Source organism: Oryctolagus cuniculus, chromosome 16 (genome assembly GCF_964237555.1).
Source record: "Oryctolagus cuniculus chromosome 16, mOryCun1.1, whole genome shotgun sequence".
In the NCBI taxonomy this organism is placed as follows: Eukaryota; Metazoa; Chordata; class Mammalia; order Lagomorpha; family Leporidae; genus Oryctolagus; species Oryctolagus cuniculus.
Window position 1 is genome coordinate 62,642,920 of NC_091447.1, and position 23,431 is coordinate 62,666,350.

General features: G+C 55.2%; 1 protein-coding gene across 10 annotated transcripts in view; it reads right to left on the reverse strand.

Annotated features, from left to right (window-relative positions):
* CACNA1A (calcium voltage-gated channel subunit alpha1 A) overlaps positions 1 to 23,431 on the reverse strand; it is a 209,231-nt gene that overhangs the window by 69,817 nt on the left and 115,983 nt on the right. For 7 of the 10 annotated variants that reach the window (XM_070058409.1, XM_070058410.1, XM_070058407.1 and 4 more), the window contains 8 exons: positions 22,417 to 22,569; positions 18,882 to 19,075; positions 11,835 to 11,938; positions 10,794 to 10,909; positions 9,658 to 9,714; positions 7,715 to 7,810; positions 2,851 to 3,060; positions 560 to 672 (listed from right to left, as the gene is read on the reverse strand). In XM_070058409.1, the coding sequence (XP_069914510.1) occupies positions 560 to 672; positions 2,851 to 3,060; positions 7,715 to 7,810; positions 9,658 to 9,714; positions 10,794 to 10,909; positions 11,835 to 11,938; positions 18,882 to 19,075; positions 22,417 to 22,569 (1,043 nt within the window). 10 annotated transcript variants of the gene reach the window in all.

Consider the following 23,431-nt stretch of genomic DNA (forward strand, 5'->3'; position numbering starts at 1 on the left):
GCACAGTGCTGCAGGGAGAACTGGAAGAGGGGGCTCGAAGACTTTAAACCTAAAGAGACAAATGGAAATGCCAGCTGCCCAATCTGAGCAGATAACGTGGCATACATGTGTACCCCATACAAATGTACAGGTACGACATGTTCATAAAGACATTAAAAAATAATACAGGCTGGCAAGAATCAAAAAGAATTATCAAGACATTTTAAGACTGATGGATTGTGGCCCATGATCTGGGTTGCCCTGTGGTATGCACACCTTGCATATTTGATGACCAGCTGTCGCAGCCAGGGGACTTACTTGCCCACATGTCCTGGGCACCAATGTGTGTTTCCCTTAAGATTCAGTTCCAAGTGGTGGAATTGTTGGGTTGCCCACCCCTGTCTGTATGGTTCTTTCCTCCCTGTGGTGTCTGAGGGGTTCTGGGTGCTCCTTGTATCCTCCTCCCCACCTCTGGCCAAGTCTCTTGTCTCTGGGGGCGATGGTGCCTCTCTTGTCTTTGAGGCAAGACCTAGGGCAGACCTGGAGGAAGGAGGCTGCTCAACATCCAGAACACACTTACCCCACAGTCAAAGCAGTTGAAAGAGGAGTGGAAGTAAGGCCGCGTCCCAAGCCCGTACATTTTTATAAACATTTCGGACATAAAGAGTCCTAAGAAAATGAATTCTGCATAGTCTAGAAGGGAGAAGGAGGGAAGAGAAAGGTTAGGATTGCAGGGGTGAGTAGGTCTGCAGGGGACTCTGACCTCCCTGTGGGTAGCAACCTTGTTCCCTTGCCTGGCCCAGCAGAGAGGGAGGGAGAGAGTGGTCTCTGGTGGCCTTGGCCAAAGACTACCCAAGGTTTCCTTTCCTGGGGCTTCAGCTACCAGCCAGCCAACCAATGAGTGAGTGAATGAATTAGTGAACCAACCAATGAATGAATGAAGCAACCAAAAATTGAATCAATGAATGAATGAAATAACCAATCAATGAATGAGCCAACCAATGAATGAATGAACTAACAACTGAATCAACCAACCAACCAATGTACCACTCTACAAATCGATAAACCAATGAACCAATCCACCACCAACCAACCAACCCATGTATAAAGCAGCAAACCAGTGAATCAGGGAAGCAAGCAACCAACCAGCCATCCAAATGTTGATTCAATCTTAAACAAAAAATAAATGAGAGTAAGTTCAGTGGGCTTCTAGTGGTTTAGGTCCTGGCTCCTTAAGAAGGGTTGAGTGTAGATGATGGCCAAAGGCCTAGCTTTTCTGTTGACTGGTGGGTTCCTAAGTGCTTACTACAGCAAAAAAAGGTAACTGTCATTAACCAGTCAATTAAATGGCTAATTAATAACAACAGGCCATGCATGGCCTCTGCTATGGTTTGAACACAATCTGACTCCCAAACTTACATAAGATTTTAAACACCAGTCATTAGTTCATGGTACTCAAAGGTTGGGAACTCAACCCAACGATGGTGTTTAGGAGGTGTACCTACTATGAGGTCCTTAGGTCCTTGAAAGCATGCCCTGGAAGGTAGTTCTCTCTCAAGACAATTGTCTATAAAAGCCAAATTGGCCCCAGACCCTTTCTCTCTCCTTCCTGGCTTTGCCAGGTGGTCCTCCCTCTGCACTTGCTCCACTGCCATCTGCTGTCCTCCCCGGGTGCCCAGCCAATGGGGCCTTTGAGAACTGAGGTCAGTTGGTGCCCAGGGTAGGGATCTGTCAGACACAGCTTGGGCTCTGCTGCCTGGCTGCTTGGGTTCTGATCCTGGCTTCATCGCCAGCTAGCTGTCTGGCCCTGGGCAACTCAATCCACCTCCCTTGTGTCTCACTTCTCACAGGAACAAGGATAAGTAACGGACACAGGGGCTCTGGGCAGGAAGTACCCATGTTCTGTGCCTGAACCAGGACAGACTGTGCAAGGTGATCAGTGGGGAGAATAGAAGGGTTTAAAAATAGACTATCCGAGGAGGCTGAGACAAGTAGAGTCCTCATTTATACGACACCCCGGAGGGACCCAATGCAATTACTATGGATGAACTAGGTCAGGCCTCTCGGAAGCAGAACTGGCCCCCAGAGCCAGCCACATGACCAAGAGCAATGTGGGCTACAGAGACAGTGACTGAACTGGACGGGGCTCCTGGGTCAAAGACTTGCCTGTGAACCAGCAGATTGGAAGGGCAGCCCATTAAGTCAGAGAAGGAGCAGAACAAAAACCAAAAACCCAGGTTGTGCAGAGTCCTCACAGCCAGGGAGGGCCCACTTGACCAAGCGGTGAGGAGGAACCAGCCACTCTTGTTGATTCGTTGGTGCTCTTTACTTTTCAGATCCTGCTTGGAAGTTTTCCCACCTTTCACCACTTCTCCTCACCCCTCCTCACCCCAGATGCTCTTGAACTTGTTATTCTTCTAGGAACAAACCCCAGACATAAGGAAGCCAAAGAAGGGCAGGAGGGGACACATGAGAGAAGCAGAAGGTTTGAAAGCAGAGGGAATAAGGGTGTTGGAAATGAGCAGTGAAAAACGGGAACTTACAGGTGACTCCCTGTCTCAGGACACATACAGAAATGATACCTGTGTTTCTCTCTGGCTGCCTGCGTGCTCTGTTTTTCTCCATCTTCCAGTATCCCCTTCACCAGCACCCATATGTCTCTCTCCTACAAAGGGCTCACAGTGGCATTTGGTGGCCTAACTGCCAGCTCTCAACTCCCAGGCACAAGAAAGAAGGGCTCAGCCAACATCGGCCCCAGTGACACTTGGGGAAATGGTCAGACAAACGGGAGGGTTCAGAAAGGACACGAGCTAGCAGAGGAGGAGGCCTGGGCAAAGGGTGTGAGGAAGGGGGTGGGGCTGGCGTACTCACACAGGAAGTCGGAGAGCCACTCGGGCTGGTTGTAATGGACGATAGCCACGCACAGCGTGTTGAGGGCTACCAGACTGAGCACAGTCCAGTAGAAGGCCTGAGTTTTGACCATGCGACGGATGTAGAAACGCATTCTCCTCTCTTTTTTGTGGAAAAAACTCGAGTTCTCCAGCTTGGCACTTTTAATGCTGGCTCGGGCAAAGGGAGACCCTGCCAGAGAGAGGGTGGGGAATGGTCAGATGGTCAGATGTGGGCTGTCCCTGTGCAGGAAGTTAGCCAACGTGTGGACCAGGTGCAGGGTCGTGGCCAGGGGACCCAACCGTTAGCCTCCCCAGCAAGCCCTCGGCTGCTAGGATACCACTGTCACCACTGGGGGCTCACCAGAAGGCCATGTCCCTGCACATAACAGCAGGAGCTGTCCACGGGCAGCTGATGGCTTCTCCACTGCTGGAGCCTGTTGTCCATGTCCCCTGCCCCTGATGTCCGGCTGTGATGACACAGGAGCCTCTGCTCAGGACGCCCAGTGCAGGGGCAGGCAGCAATGTTGCGTGCAGCATGCTCAGCCTTGAGGGCAAGCAGTGGGTAGGAACCTAGGTTCCCATGGGTATTTCTCTGGAAATGCTCATATGGGGATGATCTAGGTGTCCTGTGCCTGCACTTACTGAGCACCTACTGTGTACCAGTGGCCCTGCGGGAGTGAACCACGTATCCTCTGCCTGTACTTATTGAGTACCTACTGTATACCAAACGACCATGAAGGAATGGACTCTGAGGGGAACAGTGGGAGACCAGTTTGGAAGTGGTAGCCCAAGTCTAGGCGAGCAATCTGAGAAGTGCCTGAGAGGGGGTGGATTTGGGATGTGGCATGGAAGGCGGCGTCAGGGTCCCCAATGGGTCGAGGTTTACAGCCTGTGGCACTGTCCACTGAGTGGGGTCAGGTTTGGGCAGCGGCAGAACTGCATCCCCTGACGATGGCGTTTATCTTGGGAGACACCTCTTCTGCTGAACCTCCTGTTACATTCATTTACTGCTGTGTTCTGATCCATGCACCCTCTGTCCATTCATTCCCTCACTGTCCCATCACCATGCGTCCAGCAGTCGCTCAGCCACTGAGAATCTTCTATGCAACCTTCAGAATGGAAAGCAAGACCCAGTGCAGGGTCAACTCGTGGAGGGGGCGTCTCCTGATGGACCAGATGGGACAGGCATCGGCATCCCACAGCCCACGGAGCAAGTGAGAGCCACACACCTGCGGCCCGCCCCATCACACACTGCAGCACACACTCATTTTGTGTTTTGTTTGAAGGCAGAGTTACATAGAGAGAGAGAGAGAGAGAGAGAGATCTTCCATCTGCTGGTTTGCTCCCCAAATGCCCTCAGCAGCCATGGCTGGGCCAAGTCCACACCAGGAACCAGGGACACAAGCACTGGAGCATCGCTGCTGCCTCCAAGGGTGCAAGTTAGCAGGAAGCTGGATGAGAATGGGAGGAGCCAGCACTTGAACCATGCTCTCCACATGTGGGGGCAGCGTCTTAACCATTGCCAAATGCCTGCCCCCTAAGCCACCATCCCAAATGGGCACCGGTTTGAGTCCTGGCTGCTCCCACTTCCAATCCAGCTCTCTGCTGTGGACTGGGAAACCAGTGGAAGATGGCCCAAGTGCTGGGGCCCCTGCATCCCTGTGGGAGACCCTGAAGAAGCTCCTGGCTCCTGGCTTCGGACTGGCTCAGCTCTGGCCATTGCAGCCAATTGGGGAGTGAGCCAGTGGATGGAAGATCTCTCTTTTTGTAACTCTCTCAGATAAACAAATCTTAAGAAAATGTGTTTATCCATCGATTCAACAACCCAACTGAGCCACCAATTCCATAGGTAGGGACCTCGTCATGTTTGCAGAAAGATGGAATGAGGAGGCACATTCATTCTGGTGCAAAATTTGTGGAAAAATCACATGCAGCATTTTCCATGATACTCGCTTTCCTGAACTCCTGCAAATTCCCTATATGCGTGGCATGTTCTTGGATTCTCTGCCAGATTCTCCCTTGGCCCAGGCATCCAGGAAATTCCCTGCCATGGCCTCTTGCATTGGTCTCTGCTGTTCAGAAGCCACCCTAGGGTTCATCTGCTTTTGTGATCCAAAGGCAGCACATGTGGGAGGTGGGCGCTGTGGCGTACTGGGCTAAGCCCACAGCCATGCTTCACCCCCCAAGTGCCCACAGCAGCTTGGGCTGGGCCAGGCTGAAGCCAGGAGTCTGGAGCTTCTTCAGGGTCTCCCACAGGGATGCAGGGGCCCCAGCACTTGGGCCATCATTGCTGCCTCCCCAGATGTGTCAGCAGGGAACTGGACGGGGGACAGAGCAGCTGGGACTCGAACCAGGTGCCCTGACCTGGGAGGCCAGCGTCACATCCGCTGAGCCACAATGCCAGCCCCAGGCACCCTGACTTACTCCAAGAAAGGTTCCTTACTGGAGCACCTACGTTTTATTTTCCATGCGGTCCCTAAGTGAACAGCCCACGGGTAACAAGGCCGCTGGCTGACCAAAATATGCAACAGAACGGATTTTCAGAATGGAACATGGGGTGCCCTCTTGAAGTTTGTGGAAAATGAAATAAAAAGTCTATTTCAGTGCAGAACAATCTAGAACCCCACACATAGTTTCTTCATAACATGCATTCTTTGACGTCCCCACAGATGCATGGATTTCCAAGTGTTTTGCAGCAAAATAAAGTCATCTTTTTATTCCCTTTTTCCATGAGTGTGTGTGCAGGGCAGACATGACTAATCAATGCACATAACTGAACGCAGGACAGACATGACTAATCAACACACACAACACTGAATGCTACACTCCTTGACACCTACTTAACGGAGATTAAACAGATGGACTCAGGAGTAGCAAAAAGACTAGCTCATCTGAATACAGCGAGCAGCGTGTTTTGGCTAGGAATAAAAAATGCAAATGAAAACATGCCTGAAGGGTGTCACGGCATACATACCCCACCAAGGAAGGATATTAAATTGGCAAGAAGCAAGAGCCTGGGCAGAGAAGCCACGAAACTACTAGAAATGTTGCCGGTTTGTTAAATGGGACTTGTGTGTCTTGTGGAGCAGCTGTTAATATCCTTGATCCGATGAGCATCCACAAGGAAACACAGCTGGGAGGGATCGATGGGCGAGGTGCCCAGCAGTGCCTTGGCAGAGAAAAACTGGAAGTAACCCCGACACCGAGGCACAGGGAAAGAAACCGCAGAGCGCCTGCCCTACATGACCATTATGCGGGTGAGGACTGGCCTCAGCAGCCACGGTCGACAGACAGAAGGGGGGTACAAGACAGCATGCGCCTGTGGAGCAGATCACGCGGATAACTTGTGCTGGGGACTCGGGAACATTTGTTGGGGGGAGGGGCCGGCGCTGGGGCAGAGCAGGTTAGCCCACCACCGTGACACCGTCGTCCCATGTGGATCAGAGCACTGGTTCGAGTCTCGGCTGCTCCATTTCCAGTTCAGCTCCCCGGGAAAGCAGATGACTCAAGTGCTTGAGCCCTGGGACCTGCGTGGGAGACCCGGAGGAAGCTCCTGGCTCCTGGCTTCAGGTCGACCCAGCAGCCATTTGGGGAGTGAACCAGCGGATGGAAATCTCTCTCTCTCTCTCTCTCCCTGTCTGTCTCTCTCCCTCTCTCTCTCTAATTCTGCCTCTCAAGTAAATAAATTTTTTAAAATGCATAGAAAAGTGGGATTAAAAGGCAAGGTTTTTTTTTTTTTTTTCAAAACAACTTGGAAATCCATGCACAGCTTTTTTTCTAATACCCATTCTTCCAGGAACTAATCCACTCCTATCTCCCTCCCTCCCTTCCCTTCTCCTGTCCTTTATTTTTAAGATTGAGCAATCACATAGCAAAGGTCCCACCCCTTAAATGCATGAACCAAACACAGAATATTTACAGGTGTGTGCACCTGCCATTCATTCAAGGTCAAGAACTCTCATCTCTTGTCCATCTTCTCTTGCTCCCTCCCTCCTCCCATGCCTTCTTCCCAACTCCTCACCCCCATCTTATGTCGCCCAGTTGGCTGTTCTTTTTGACAAAACCCATTCCAGCAGGCGACACACTCGCACTGTGGAGTCTGAAACACACCCAGTCCACAGCACAGGCAAAGGCAAAGGACAAACATCCACTCCCTCTTCAGACTCCGGCCCTTGTGGGCAGCCATGGGTGGAGGTCTGCTATCCTGGCTGTGGCGAACCCCTAAGCTAGTTCTCAGCACACATGCCACCTCCTCTGGGAAGCCTCCCCGGACCAGGCTGGAGCAGGTCCAATCTAGGGCGTTTCATCTGCAGCATTGTGCACAGTGCTAATTCTCCACTTGTGCACTTCCAGCATGGGCTGGCATGTGTCTCTGTTGTATTCTAATCAGGGCAGACCCCAAGCCACACCTCCCACACGACGCACACTCCCTACTGCAAAATCCCAAACCCCAAAACACCCCACAGATGTACTGGAGTGATGCCACATAGGGAAAAAATTTCACAACACCAAACATTGCTCCACACACAAAATCTGAAAAACTGCACACACGCACTGCCCCTCCCCCCCCAACCCAGGCTGTGTGCAGCAGGTGCATCATGAACTTTAAATCTGGTCCCATCCCCAAGACAGCACTTGATGTCTATGCAAATATTACCCAATTGACAAAAAAAAAATTTAAAAAACACCAAAAAACACAAACACTTTTGGTCCCCAAGCGTTAGGACTACAGGAGTCGCCCTGTAACAAAGATTGGCCAAGGATACTGGCAGCGGGCCCAGAAGCCTTTCGGGAACTTCGTAACCAGTCAGCGGCAGGCGCCAGCCTCCGAAGCTGGGACTCACCCACGGAGGCGATGTCGGCCAGCTGATCCTCCGCCTCCTCTGGGTGGAGCAGGTCCGTCTTGCTCTTCTTGATAGTGGCTCTCCGCAGAGCTCCAACAATGGAAACATGGCAGGAGACAAAGACATTACCCTTTCTGCAGCAGTGGCCATGGGGCATCTGCGGGTCTCACCCAGGGCCATCGGCCCATTTTATAGATGGGGACAGTGGGGGAAAAGGGCTTCAGGGAGGCGATGCCATAATTTGCCTCTGCTCCATGCCGTTAGGTACCCTCTTATTTTTTAGATTTATTTATTTATTTGGAAGTCAGAGTTGGAGATGGAGAGACAGAGATAGAGATCTTCCATCTGCTGGTTGGCTCCCCAGATGGCCTGGGCCAGGTCAAAGCCAGGAGCCTGGAGCTCCATCCGGGTCTCCCACGTGGGGACAAAGGCCCTAGCACTTGGGCCATCTTCCGTTGCTTCTCCCAGATGCATTAGCAGGGAGCTGGGTGCGACGTGGAGCAGCCAGGAGTCAAGCCAGGGCTCACATGGGAGGCTGGGGCGGCTTTAACCTACTGCACCACCATGCCGGCCCCTCCCTCTACTTCTAAGTGGCGGGAAAACTCACTTCCTGGGAGCTCTGGGCTGGAAACAGGTGACAGTTCACACCCCTGGATCAGCCTGGTGGGCTGGGGCTGTGATGTCCCCTGCCACAGGGGACGCTGCCCAAGGGCTTGCAGGGGCCAAGCTCATGTGCAGCAAAGAGGCATCAGATGACCTCACAGGGAGCCTGCCCCTCCCCGGCCTCCTACAAATGGTACCGTTCACCTTACAACCCTCTGGGATGGAACCCCCAAGCCGGTCTCCCACGTGGGCAGCGGGAGCCCAGGCTCTTGAGCCATCGCCCGCCTGGCACCTCCCAGGGTGCATGTGCACAGGTAGCTGGCGGCAGGTGCAGAGCCAGGACTGGAGCCCTACCCTGTCCACCACCGGTATTCCCGGTATTTTCATTCAAATCCAGGATGATTACACGTTCCTATAGCCAACAGAAATGGCGCAGGGCCCGCAGCAGGCCCTGTCCTCGGCCTCTCATGGCTGCTCTCCTGGTCTCTCTCCCAAGAGAGCACCCAGCCAAGGTCGGCACAAGGTTCCCCTCTGCTCTGCGCCTCTGTGGCCAAGGGCAGGTGGAACACGGAGAAATCACGGAGAGTGCCCAGGTTCTCAGCAGGTGCGAGGCAGCAGCATTAGAAGCTAAGTTTAGGGCCCGGTGCTGTGGTGTAGTGGGTGAAGCCGCCGCCTGCAGTGCTCGCATCCCATATGGTGCCGGTTCAAGTCCTGGCTGCTCCACTTCCCATCCAGCTCCCTGCTAACGCGCCTGAAAAAGCAGTGGAAGATGGCCCAAGTGCTTGGGCCCCTGCACCCGTGTGGGAGACTGGGAAGAAACTCCTGGCTCCTGGCTTCGGATTGGTGCAGTTCTGGCCGTTGCAGTCAATTGGGGAGTGAACCAGCAGATGAAGACCCCTCTCTCTCTCTCTCTCTCTCTCTCTCTGTAGCTCTGGCTTTCAGATAAATAAATAAATCTTCTAAAAATGGAGATGAGTTTATTTTGGTACCAAAAAAGAAAATTCTTTGAAATGCACGGGATTTTTTTTCTTGGCCTTTTTGAAGCCGCCCTCGAACGCACTGACGTGGGGTTTGGTGTTGAAGATTTCAGGCACCCAGCGGGAGTCTTAGAATGGCTCCTTGCAAGCACGCGGGGTGGGTGACAGCTTTAGTAATATATGGTGCCCATTTTCCAGATAAGAAAAACAGGCAGAAGCAGCTGGGTGGAAAAAAATGAGCAGCCCTAGACTGCAGGCCTGGGATGTCTCCCCTCCCTGGTCAGGCCTCGCTTGGGGTCCGCAGCCACCTCCCCCGGGCGGAACCCTTCCCGGGAGCCCGCAGGCTGGCGGCAGAGCAGTTACCATCAAAGGGATGTCTCTGCTCCACGTCGGTCTCGTCCTCTGCGAGGATCACCTCTTCTGGGGGAGGAAGAGCGCAGGGGTCAGCTCCCCTGGCCGCCTGGGGAAGAGGGGGCGTCTACCCCCAGGCGCCCCCATTCTCCCAGCCCAAGCGTTCCTGACTCATGGCCAGAGGAGAAACAGCCAACCACTCCATGGCGAGGCCCCAGGGCTCCGGGCCTGCGGGAGCTTGAGCCCTGCTGTGGCCGTGGAGCCAGGCGGTGGGGTCTTTAAAAGGCGGGGCCTGGCGGGAGGCGATTGCGGCATCGCCCTCAGATGGCTCTTGTGTGGGATTCGGGAGTTCTCACGCGGGCCGGTGGGAGGTGACTGCTTTCATGGTGGGGTGCTAGCCCTGAAAGGGGATGAGTGAGGAAATCTCGTGGGATTCCTGAGTTCTCGCGAGAGAGTGAGTTCTTAAGAGCCCTGTCTGGAGTCTCCAGAGCTGTGCGCCCCCTTTTCTTTACACAGTGAACCTGCGTCCTGCCCTGGGTCCCTCCCTGGCTTCCTGCCCGAGTCTCCACGATGCTCCAGCCTCAGGGCCTTTGCACTTCCTATCCCGAATGTCTAGAATATTCCTTGGCCTCCCTGCAGCGAGGTCTCTGCCGCCTGGGAGTCGGCCCCTGGCCACTCTGCCCGCAGCTGCCTTCCACCCCCTACTATGCGCCTACTTCTCTTGCTAGCAACGGGCAGCACCCCTCCCTCTGTCCTCTCGTCGGTAGCAGGTCCGAGACCCAGGCAGGGGGCAGAGTCTGGGTCTGTTTGGTTCGCTACCATCTTCTCAAGTGCCTGGAACCGAACCCAAGGGCCGTGCGCTTCCCCATTAAACAGCTGAGGCTGGGGGAGGCGGGGCCGTGGCGGGGAGCTGGCAGAGCTGGGCTGTGGTCTCAGATCTCCGCCAGTAGCAGCCTGTCTTCCAGCCAGATTCTAAAACCTGGGACACCCCCATATAGGACAACCCCCATATAGGACCTTTCTCCTGACGTCCTGGCCCATCCCCGCAGGTCTCTCCAAGATGCGTTCCCGACTCTGCGTGCGGGCTCTGGGTGGTGGGGTGGGAGGGGGCCCGGGACCTCGCCCTCTGCCTCTCCGGGACACCTCACCTGCTTTTGAGATCCACTCCATGTACCCGTTGAGCTCGCGTTCAATCTGCTGCTGCCGCCGCAGCTTCAGGAATGCGCGCCGGTTCTCCACCCGCTCCCTTTCTTTGGCAAACTCCCTGTAGAAGCACAACAGCGGCCAAGGCTTGGGGGTGGGTTGGGGAGGGGGCTTTTAGGGGAGCCTGAGTGTATGTGTGCGCGTGGGATGCAGGGGGTTCCGGCAGGGGTCAGGTCTCCTGCGAGATCAGAAACTAAAAAGGCAGCAGGTGCACACATTTTTTTTTTCTCACAATTGCAACCAGCTAGGGGAAAACAAGCAAAAACATAAAACCATATGATGTGAGTCCCTGCTGGCTGAATTCCCCAACCCCATTCTTTCCCCCAACCCTGTCTTAAAAAAAAAAAATTGTTCTCGGCCCTCCTTTGAATGATGCTCATGGGATCATAAGATTTGGGCAGCCGCTCCACTTCCCAGGAATAGGCTCCTCCTCTTCCTGTTTCGCTTCTTCCTCTTCCTGTTTGGGACATGGGGCAGCCATCTTGCAAGTTGGAGGCAGCCATAATGAGACTGGGAGGTACCCGTGAGACTGGAAGCCCCTGGTGAGGCTGTGAGAGTGCAAGACTGGAAGGATCTGGGTTGCTAATGGTGCCGCTGAGCCACCACACCAGTTCCCAGGTCTCCTGTGGGAGCCCGTTTATGATTAAACTTTTAAAAAAGAGAAACTTTGGGCAGAGAGCACATGTGTCAGGAAAAAAATGTGTATTTGTGTGCTGTGGTTCTGTATTTGAAAAGTGGGGAAGAAAGAAACCCAAACTGTTCTTAAAAAAAAAAAACCACTAAATTTAAGAAGTACAGCTCTGCGCCCACTCACTCACAGGGTACTGGCTTGCTAATGCCAATCTGGCTAGCCCAAAGCAAGGGGCAAGGGATATTTTTTTTTTTTTTTTTGCCTGGAGAATGAAAACAGATTTGATGGCCTCTTCGGAGAAGAAATTAGGAGGGAGACCTGGGATCGGTGTGTGGATGGAGTGGTGGAGACTTACCCTGACAGCACACCCAGCACGAGGTTCAGCATAAAAAAGGAGCCGATGATGATGAGGGGGATGAAGTACAACCAGTTCCAAGTGTTCCCTGAGGCATCGTTGCTCTGCAGGGGGCGGGGAGGGAAACCAGGTGAGAGTTGAGTGGGGCTCAGAGAGGACCTGACGGGTAGGGGACGATGAGCTTTGCTTCTCCTGGGACTCTGTTCTCAGAACATTGTTGTCTGATGAGTTCTGGATCTCTGGACAAGGCCAGAAAGGGAAAATGGAGGAGTGAGGCCCAACCAACGGGGGAAACCACCTGGATGGGGCTCCCTCCAAAGCACGCAGTCCACACAAGATGTAGGAATTAGCTCGAAACACAAGGGGGCGCCCTAGACCAGAGGCCGGAAGGAGAGGGACAGAACCCCCCCCCACACACACACACTGAAACGGAGACACAAGTCCACAGTGCCCAGCCCCCTCCATGCAGAGACGCGTGATCCCAGGTTCTGAGGGCCCAGTGAAGTCACCAAGTCACACGGCAGGGTCATGAGCCTGTTCCTCAAGTGGCTCCCCCTCTCTTCCCTGCACCCTCTATGCCAAGCACAGGGGAGCCCCCCAAAGTGCCCAGCTTCCTTTCAATAGGAAAAGTCCACAAACAGAACATTTTCCCTCTGCAACAGAGAACAGACCAGTTGTAGCAGAAGAAGGGAAGAAAAAGCAGGAACAGAGAGATGCCAAGAGGGAAGAGGCCTTAAGAATGATTAAAAAAAAAAAGGGCAGCACTTAACAGATGATTTACTGGGTGCCAGGCACTGTCGTAGGCCTGCGTCTGATGTTAACTCACTCACTGACTCCTCATTGTGTCCCTGTGTTAGCCTCGTGCCCATTTCTCTAGCTGAGAGAGTGAGGCCCAGAGAGATGGTGACAGCAGCTCAAGGTCACAGAGGGCAGGCAGTAGCAGATGTGGAATTTGAGCCAGGCAGTCAGTTCCCTCCAGAGTTCAGAGGGAAGTCTCGGCTCAAAGTCATCGGGGCAGAGGGAGCCCTCTAGTGGTTCCTCCCTTGTATGCAGGTTGTAAAAGTCTTGAGTGTGGCTTTAAAAGCTCACCATCCAACGTGCATTTGACACTGTGGCTGCTTCATTGGCTAAGGTGGGAAATTCTGACACCATCAGGTGTTGGTGAGGTTGTGGAGCTCCTGGAACTCTCATTCCCTGCCCATATGAGGGCAACATGGTGTATTAACCTCCTGCCAGTGACAAAGAACCACAAACCAAGTGCTGCACATGTGAAAACATGTGTTATCTCGAAGTTCTGGGAGCCAGAAACTCAAGGTCAATGTGTCAGCAGGGTTGGTTCCTGCTGAGACTCTGGCCCGTGCCTCTCTCTCTGCTTGTGCTTATTGGCTGGCAATCTGTAGCATTCCGTGGCTTTTGCACCAGTGCCCTTGTCTCTGCCTCCACCTTCACACTGCCTTGTTCTTCCATGTGCATCTTTCTCTGTGTCAAAATCCCCCCCCCCTTTTTTTATAAGGAAGCCGGCCACATTGCATTAGGACAACCCTGCTCCCCACCCATAACCTTATCTTTAACTAATTCCATGTGCAATCTATCAATCTCCTTCCCAAATCAGGTCTTGTTCTGAGGGTCCAAGGAACAGAATCTCAACACAGGAACATGGGGAACAGACACAGGGAAATTCATGGATCATGGGGCCACCACTTTTAAGAGTAGGTCGAGCATATCTACCTAAGCAAATGACCTTTGTGTAGCTTTGCTAAGATCTCACGACACCACGGCTGTGTAGAGCCTGCATTCACCAAGGGTGTGCTCACCGTGGAGATGTCTATCCCAGCCCTCAACTACCATCAGCCCAAATCCTGATCAAGAGGAGAGAGGATACATGAGTGGAATATTATCTGGTGAATGATGGCTGTGTGTCACACGTGAAATCTGACAAAGTTACTCTAGAGAAGAGGAAGCCAAAGAGAAAAGATCACATAGTCCTAGGCTTTGTAAGGATGTTGTAGCCAATGACAGATGGCACACGTGATGGTGATCTAGTTAAGATTACACTGCCTAGGGGTCGGCGCTGTGGCATAGCAGGTAAAGCTGCTACCTGCAGTGCCTGCATCCCATATGGGCGCCGGTTCGAGTCCCAGCTGCTCCACTCCCGATACAGCTCTCTGCTATGGCCTGGGAAAGCAGTAGAAGATGTCCCAAGACCTTGGACCCCTGCACCCATGTGGGAGACCTGGAAGAAGCTCCTGGCTCCTGGCTTCCCATCAGCCCAGCTCTGGCTGTTGTGGCCATTTGGGGAGTGAACCAGTGGATGGAAGACCTCTCTTTCTGTCTCTCTAATAAATAAATCTTTAAAAAATACCCACCCAGTGTGGTTCTCTGGTACGAACAGGCAGGGGAGCAACATAAAGCAGCCCCCTCACCTCTCCCTGGACGCTCCCAATGCAGTGCATGGGGATCCTGGTTCAACAGAGGCTCCGTCATTTGCTGCAGAAGGGAACTGATTCATCGCAGCCATGCCGGGGTCCCTCGCGGCGCCTGGCGCCTCATCAGCGCTCAATAAATACGCAGCCATCAGATAAATGGCTGAGCCCCAGCGGAGCCCTCCCCATGTCTTCTGTTCAATGGCTCGACAACGTCTTCTCTTCTCAGTTTTGGGAGCACGGCTCCTTTGGAATGAGTTCAGAGGATGTAAAAAAAAATCACATACATCCGCCCAGTTTCCCGGCCGGTAGAATAAAAGTGGGGTGCATTTGACTCCAGAGGAGCTGCAGGGTGGCAGCGGCCATGAGGGATGCCCTTGAACAAACACACAGCTGTCATAGACCTTGTCCTGTCTGTCGACTGTTTTCAAGATGTATTTACCTATTTCAAAGGCAGGGAGGGAGAGAAAGAGTGAGCGAGCAAGCCAGAGAGAGAGAGAGAGAGAGAGAGAGAGAGAGAGAGGTCTTCCATCCACTGGTTCACTCCCCAAATGACAAAGGGCTGAAGTCAGGAGCCAGGAGCTTCCTCAGGTCTCCCACATGGGTGTAGGGGCCCAAGGACTTGGGCCATCTTCTACTGCTTTCCCAGGCCATAGCAGAGAGCTGGATTAGGAAAGGAGCAGCCTGGACTTGAACCAGCGCCCATTTGGGATGCCGGCACTGCAGGCAGCGGCTTTACCCACCATGCCACAGCGCTTTTTTTTTTTTTTTTGATAATTCTAGGCCAAACTATTTTATCCTTTTTTGTCAATTCATCTTGAAGGCCTCTTCCCCCGCCCCCTCTCTGCCTAGGAAGTCATCTGCTGCCCCCCCTCCTGCCCCGTCTCATCCGGCCTCTCCTCTGTTCTTACTCCTTCCCTTCTGCCTCCGGTGCCCGCCACAGGGTCTTGGCACCTGCTAAACTGTCCTCCCGGTAGGGGGCACCCTTCCCTGTGATACCCACGTGGCTCCCTCTCACCTGCCTCAGGTCTTACCACAGAGACAGCAGTCTCTCCCCTCCCCGGGCTCATGTGTTGCCCCACTCCCCGCAAAGCCGAGTGTAGGATCCAATGAGGTGGTCGGGGTCGGGGCGGGGGAGGGGGCTGTGACCTGATCCACTCACTCATGTGCTCCGACAAGAGACTCTATGTCCGCCCCACACCCCCCAGGCCAGAGGCACCAGCAATTCAAGTTTGGTTTCTGCCTTGGCCTCTGGCTGTCCCCACCGACTCGCCAGTGCTCCCAGGAGCCTGGATAAGACCCTGCATGCAGCAGGCATGGTACCGTGCACCTGCAAACTGGAGGCTTGCAATGACTGTTGAGTGAATAAGCGACCGGCCATCCCCCAAAGTCTGACAGTCTCCTACCACCTGCAAACGGAACAAGGCTTTGCTCAAGGATCCGCTCCGGCCACGAGGGGCCATGTGGCTGACGCACGGGTGTCTGTGATCACCAAGTAGAGTTACTTTTGTGGCTCTCCCGCCTGGCATTAGGCAGGGGAGAGACACTGAACCACGGAGAAAAAAATCCCGTGGCCCCTCCCGAGGTCGCTTTGAGAACTGCATCAGGCTGGGTCGCAGCCAACGGCAGCCAGGAAAAAAAAAAAAGCCAAACATGAATTCAACGCAGCCTGCTACCTGCAGGGCTCTGACCCAGGACCGCAGCCCCTCACCGGGGGATCCCAGCACCCACACACAACCCCTGCTTTGTGGGGTGCACTTGGTGAGGGGTCCTTGTGAATGAGGGGTTGCCAGCTCCTGCCCCACCCCGCCCTGCCCCAGGCCCCCCTTGAGCTCGGACCACCGCCCAGCCCCGCTCCTATTCGCCGGGTGCCCTGGTCAGGTGTGGCCTAACCCCACCAGGTCTCGGAGCCACAAGCCTGGACCCAGCGTGGCGAGGGTGGATACGTGCTGTCTGCAGCGGCTCCAGCTCTCGGGGGTGGATGCGCGCTCTCTGCAGCGGCCCCAGCTCCCAGGGTGGACTTGAAGGTTGGTATGTATAAAGCGAGACCCTAAGCCCTTGTCCCTGTCTGCATGCCATGATCTTGTTTCCAATTCTCCGCCAGGCTGTGTGCAGTAGGCACAGTCAATGCAGGTTTGTTGAATGAACACATGATTGACAATGAGTGTTTGTTGAATGAATATGTGATCGACCAGCCCGTAAAGTGTGACGTTTCCCTATTGGCCAAGGCTAATATCTGTGAGTGAAAAAAAGGCTGGGGTCAATGATCAGTCGCAGCCGTCAGTGGCTGTCTGTGACAGCTGGGGGACCTCACTACGGGCCCAGGGTTTCCAATCAGTCTGCACGGGCAGTCCTCGGTCCCACGGGGGGAGGGGGAGAGTGAGGTGGGGGGCAGGGCAGGTGCACCCGAAGCCCAGCTCAGGCCCTCAGCCTCCGCCTTGAGGCAGGCCTGGTGCACTGACCAGCTCGCTGTCACCAGAACTGGCACGAGAGGCAGGGTCACTTTACAGCCAGCGGCCAGCTGCAGCCCCAGCATCCCACAGGGGCACGGGTTCGAGTCCCAGCTGCTCCATTCCCGACCCAGCTCCCTGCTGATGCACCTGGGAAAGCAGCGGAAGACAGCCCAGGGACTTGGGCCCCTGCACCTGCGTGGGGGACCGGGACGGAGCTCCAGGCTCCTGATTGGTTCTGATTGGTCCAACCTGGCCGCTCCCTCCCAATGACGTCATCTAATTGAACCACTCTCCCAGGAAGCACCTGGCTGTCCCCAGAGTTCACCCAGCGGCCCGGAAGACTGCCATGGTTTTGCAGGAGACAAACCACCACTCCTGGTCTCCTGCAGGGGGCGCTCCTGCATAACCGGTGGCCAATAATGGTTTTGCAGGATTCTGGGGGCCAGGGCTCAACCTCAGACAAACTCGTCTCTGCAGGGGGCGCCCCTCGTCTCCTGCAGGGGGCGCCCCTGTGAGAGCGGGGGCGGGGGTCTGGCACAGCCCTTGGGTCGCCGCTCGGGGGCGCCCCCAGCCCAGGGTGCCTGGGGTCCCAGGCCCGATTCCTGCTTCTCTAATTCCAGCTCCCAGCCCATGCACACCTCGGAGAGGGGGTGGCAGGTGAGGGCTCGTGTGCTTGGGTCCCTGCCACCCACCTAGGAGAGCAGGGTGGATGCAAGATTCTCTAACTCTGCCGTTCAAAAAACGAATACATCTTTAAAAACAAACAAAACAAAACAAAAAACAAAACAGGTGCATGCGAGGTTAAAGCGCCTTTTCCCCCCAAAGCCAAGTGGGAAAAGAAAAAAAAAATGAGAAAACCTGCAGGTGTTGGGGGAAAATGCTCTCTCCCAACTGGCTCATTTTCTTTGAGCTCAAATGGCACCTTCTCCAAGAAGCCCCCCCAGATTGCCCGACAAAGCCCCTTTCTTTGTATCACACATTGGCTTCCTGTTTTCTGGACCCATTCTTGGTCCTCTGCCACCACCTTCAGCGTCTGGGTGTGTTCTGATTGCTGACCCCACCTCCCCGGCCCCGTCATCTGACCATGGCGACGAGTTTCTAGAAGGAGCTCTCGGATGAGCAGGGCCGGGGCACAGCGCTCACGGCTTCACGGGTCTCAGACTCATGCCCTGGGAGGCTCCCGCTTCTCCCGTTTTGCATGGTGTGGGATGAGGGGGCACAGAGAGGCCAAGCGACTCGCCTGAGGCTGCACAGCAAGGAAGTCCTGGGAGCCTAAGCCCCAGGAGGCCACGCACACGGGGCCAACGACCCTGGGACAACAGCGCCTATCCCTGGAGACTCTGGTCCTGCACTCCCCGCCTCTCCCACCAGGGGGCGCCCTCGCCTGAACACCTGACCCCTCTCTCTGTGTTCACGATTTTCTCAGCCCCCCCGAGTCTCTTTCCGCCTGAGCTCTGAAACCTCCCCCAGGTTCTCCCCAGCTGCTTCCCTCCCAGGAGGGCTCATTTCTCATGGGGACCTATGACTCGGAACAGCGCCCCCTAGGCGCGGGTGCTGGGCACAGCAGCCAAGACGCCTGCAGCCCGTCTCCAAGTGCTTGGCTTTCGAGGGATCCTCTAGCTCCTGCGGATGTGCACCCTGGACGGGCACAGGTGATGGCCCAAGTCGCTTGGGCCCCTGCACACACGTGCAGCTTCGGGTTCCTGGTTTGGGATCCAAACCAAGTTCAGGACCAAGGACAGCGGTCCACGCGGTGGGGGGTGGGGGGGTGGGCAAGCGCCCCGGGTAAAATCTTGAATAGCCACTCAACAAACAGATGCCTTTTGCGTCTATTTCGCGTGGTGGGCCAGGGTCCACGCCTCGGACACGGGCACCTGCAGAGGGTCTCAGTGTGGGGAGAGCCGGCCCCGCCCCTTGGCTGTGGCCTCGGCGCCCTCGCCCCCCTGGACCCTAGCCCAGCCCCATTCTCTTCCCATTCATGGCTCGCTTCTTGGCACAAGGGCTCTGAGCTTTGGCCACAGGTGCCTTTGGGAGGCAGGGGGTATAACCAGATCCCCCGAGGAATCGCGGGCGAGTCCAGGGAAGCTGGGCTTGAGCAAGGAACTTCAAAGCCAGGTGCGTGCCCCCCACCCCCGGCGTCGCCGCCTCCTCGAGGGTCCCCCATCACTCACGTTGTAAAGGAGGTCCGTCCATCCTTCCATTGTGATGCACTGAAAAACAGTCAGTACGGCGAACAGGATGTTGTCGAACTGGGTGATCCCATTGTTGGGTCCTTCCCAGTAGGGCTGGCATCTGGTCCCATTGGGGCAGGTGCGGGCGGGTTCCTCTGTCCCGCATGGAGCCGGAGACTCCCCCTGAATGTCGTCTGTGGGAGGGAAGAGGAAAGTCAGGGCGAAGCAGTGTGGGGGCGGGGGAGCCAACTGAGAAACAGGGACCAGCGAGTTGGAGACAATGGCTTCCGGGCTGCACTCACTAATCTGTTGATCCATCTACAGATCAAGGCATCCACTCAGCTATCCATCTATTTATCTGCCTACCCATCTATCCATCCATCTATCATCCATCCATCCACCCATCAATGATCTGTCATTAACTCTCTGAGAGACTAGACACCGAATCCCCAGGTACCTATCACCAGGTCCAACACCTACCTATCCATCTACTCTGGCCCAGTCTGTCTGTCTTCTCTCTCCCCTCGACGCCCTCTGCCTTCCACTAAGCCTGCTTTTAAAGCCAGTCTCGCACGCTTCCCAAGCGCTCTCATCCTGTTCCTGAGGCCCTGGGTCCTTGCGCTGCAGCTGCGTGTTTTCCCCACTTGACCCGAGCTTGCTTTCAGTCCTGGTTTTGCAGTCCCTTTGGGTAACAAACGGTGCGTGCGCCTTGGATGCCATGTGTTCTGAGGACCCACTTGTCAGTCGCCTTGTGTTACTTTCTGAGCCTTGTTGACTGTCTTCTGGGCTCAGATGGCCTGGGGGCGAGGACACCAGTACGCACAGTCCCTCCTCTTGCCTGGGGGTTAGGTACACAGGGAGCCAAGTCTTCCTTCCCCAAGGAGCCAGGAGGTGGATTGTGCAAATGCCACAAGGAGAGAGAACTGTGACAATGGGTGTCCCTGGCGGGGTGGTGGTGGTGGTGGTGGTACTGGGAGGTTTACTGGGGGAGGCGGCCCAAATCCCAAAGGTGCCGATGGGGCTGGCAACACCCTCAGCTCCCACCCTGGGGGAAAGAAGTCTCCGCCAGGCCAGAGTTGGGGATATGGGAGGAGTCTGTTCCGTGAGTGACACCACTGGGGCTTTCCAAAGACAGGGCTGTGAGGGCGTGAACCTGAGCTTCCTCTCAACCGAAATACATCTCAAGGTACAAGCTTGGGGGACCGAGTCGCACCCTGGACAGTGGGAAGTAAAGCAACAGGGATCAGAGGGTGCTGGGTGAACAGAGACCCCCTCCCCACCTCCCCAATCCAGCCTCGCCGCTCATCCCAGCCCATGGAAGATGCCTTCATCCCTCACGGGGCGCCCGACAGGCCCAGTTTGGAAGGCAACGTGTTTCTAACACAAGGCTCAAGGCAGGAGGCAGGAGAAAGAACTCCATGGGCTCCTAAAATCAGAGAGAACTGCTGTGTACTTGGCCATGTGCCAATTTTTTTTCTTTCTGGAAGCTTCTCTGTGTCCACCCTGGCTCAATTTGCACACCCCCAGGGTAACCCTTCTGTGCTGGCCCTATGCATGGGGTGTTCCCGTGTCTGGGGGTGAGTGGCTGCACCCCCACATTAGCCTGCACCCTGCAGATGGCTGTGAGTGATGGGCCTGTACCTTGGAGGCTCTGAGCGAGCAGGAAGCTGCCCCCCACCCCCCCATACCACTGCATTTCTCTTCCTTTCCGCTTGTTCACTCCCCAAATGTCCACCACATCTTCGACAGGTGCACAGACGGGGCCAAGCTAGGAGCAGGGAGCTCCATCCAGGTCCCCCACGTGGGCGGCAGGTGAACCAGCCCAGAGTGCGCGTTAGTAGGAGGCTCGACTCAGAGGAGGAGGCGGGACTCGAACCCAGCACCCCCACAGGGGATGTGACCAAACCCCACCCACTCCCCCTCCCCTGCCCAGAGTGGTGCTTTTGTCTGCAGACTCCATCAACACGAAGCCTTTTCAGGATCACTTCTCAAAAAAAAAAAAAAAAAAAAATCCATCCAGAGAGTCTGAGGAATTTGGTTATAAATACATTTTAAAATTAGCCAGCTGCCTGGGTGTGTGCATATATATCTGTCTCTTACTCACACGTGTGATATTTTTCATTGTGAGGTTTTTCAGCCACCTTCCTAAAGCGAGGCTTCCTACGCACCTGCGTCCCCTCGAACCCCATCCAGACCCAAGCCAAGCTCGGGGACCTGCAGGACAGAAACTCCACAGACAGGACCCTCTGCCAGCGGCTGATTTTTCCAAGGTTTCTCTCTCTCTCTCTCTCTGGTTTCCGCCTGACGAGACCAGCAGCAGAAATAGCTCCTTCCTCAATCAACACCTCCCTCATCGGGGAAAGAAATAATTAGGACGTTCCATATTGAGCAAACTTCGCAAGCCCAGGAGACAAGCAGACCGGAGGAGGAAGAAGAGAAAAGGGGCAAAAAGACCAAAAAAAAAAAAAAAAAAAAACACCCCACAACCACCACCACCACCAATAATTCTTCCCCTGGGGCTGATCCCGGCCGAGATTGTGGAGGGAGGTAGGGGTGGGAGGCCACATCTTCTGTGGCCGGGTCTCCCCCTTCCTGGGTGGTTTCTTGGGACCACCAGCGCGGCCTGAATCCCGAGCGGCAGGTGCCCTCCTTGTTGGATTCCACACGGTTCTAGAGAGCAGACAATCCCACATCCGAAAGCCAGTCCAGCCCCGAGCGTCCCCAGTGGGCGTCGGGGTAGGGGACACCTGTTCTTCCATATGGCAGGCTCAGGGCTGAGCGCCAGGGCGCATGTCTCTTTCCTGTTCCCCCCACCCCCATCCCTTTCTGCTGGCCCCACTCCTACAGGTCCCCTTGAGCCAGCCACTGGAGGGTTAACAAGGCCGCTGTGCTGGGAGGGGCTCGGACCCCCTCCCCTCCCCGGGGCGCTGGATTCTGATTGGGTGATGCCAAGATGCCTCCAGGGATGGGCTGAGGTTGCCAGATGGTGACCACCAGCTATAGGGACTCCTGCTTGTGTCCTGTTGTCCCTTGCCCTGCCCAGGTGGGCTCTGACCTGGAGACCCTTTGCTCTCAGCAGCCAGCTGTGCAGGGGGCGTCCTCACCAAGGCGGAACAGGAATCCGTGGATAAATACCCAAGCTCCCTCGCTCCCCTGCCTGACTTGGTCCTGGCTGAGGTGCGCCCCACACTGCCTCCTAGTGGTGCCCAGTGGGACTGCATCCTGGTTACCCCCTGGGTCGCTGGCGGGGTTATTTCTTTCTTTACCCAGATATCTCGCTTTCCAGGGTTATTCCCAAATAAATCACGTTCCCTCAGGTCACTTTCCAAGGGGCCCTAGCCTACAGCCAGCAGTGCCAACCCAGATCTTAGCGGGGAGGGCGGCGGTGGAGGAAGGGGGGGGTGCTATTTCAGCCAAGATTTTTTTTTTTTTTTTGAGTCAGCCTCGTAGCAGCCAGGAGAAAGAAGCCCCTGCGAATCCCCTTTACATATTAAAAGAAGAAAATTGAAAACCCACCACCGACCACGTCACCTACCTGTCCCCTCTTCAAAGCAGGTGGTATGAAATTTTCCCATATAAAATTCTAACCCTATGATTGCAAAAATAAGTATTGCAAAAAATAGGAGGAGTCCGATCTGCAGCAGAGGAATCATCGCCTTCATGATTGACTTCAAGACGACTTGTAAACCTGGGAGGAGGGAGAGACAGAGAGAGGACCCCGGCGGGGGGGAGCCCGTGAGCTGGCATCCCCGGGAACTCTTACCAGGAGGATTGGGGGGGGGATCTTGCCGGGGATGGGCGCTTATGGTGGCGGAAACAGCCTTCTGGGTTTTAGAAGCACCTGTGAAGTCCTGGGAGGGGCGGTAGTATCCGTTCCATTTGGTGACCTTTTGGGTGAGAAATCCCAGTGTTTCTGAGCCAAAGCTTTGGGGGTTTGGGCAGCTTTTATCCAGCAGGTAAGGTAGCGCGTTCTCCTAAAGACACACTCCTCTGTGTGTGTCCTGCTCCCCGGGGTGTGGGCAGGTGAGTCCCATTATACAGAAGGGAGAAGCGAGGCTCAGGGGTGCTGCTGTGGTTCATCCCAGAGCCGGTGCGAGGACAGAAGCGGGATTCGAACCCAGGTCCCTCTAACAGAGCCCAGTGTTCCCCTATACGCTGATTCTCTGTTCTGAGCAACCCAACAGGGGACAGATGGTGGTGAATGACAAGGCGGAGAAGGGGCTGGGGGCAGCGCAGGGCGCCTCCAGGGGCGGGGCTTGCGCCAAGGCCTCTACTCCTGCCGAGCCTGCCCCCTTGTTACACTTCCGCCCCTGCCCCACCACCCTGCTACCCTCGGACTCATTCGCCGCAGAGCCCCGCCCCCTCCGAGGGAGCAGGTGCAACTGCACCCCTCCCTCCTTCCCTCTCGGCTTCCATGGAGCGCGGCGGTGGGGGGAGAGGGATCCAAGCCAGTCAGCTGGCGACATCACCTTGGGCAAAGGGAGGGCGTCACTCCAAACCTCAGTTTCTCCACCTGTAAATGGGGACCCCGAGGGGACCTCCCTGGCAGA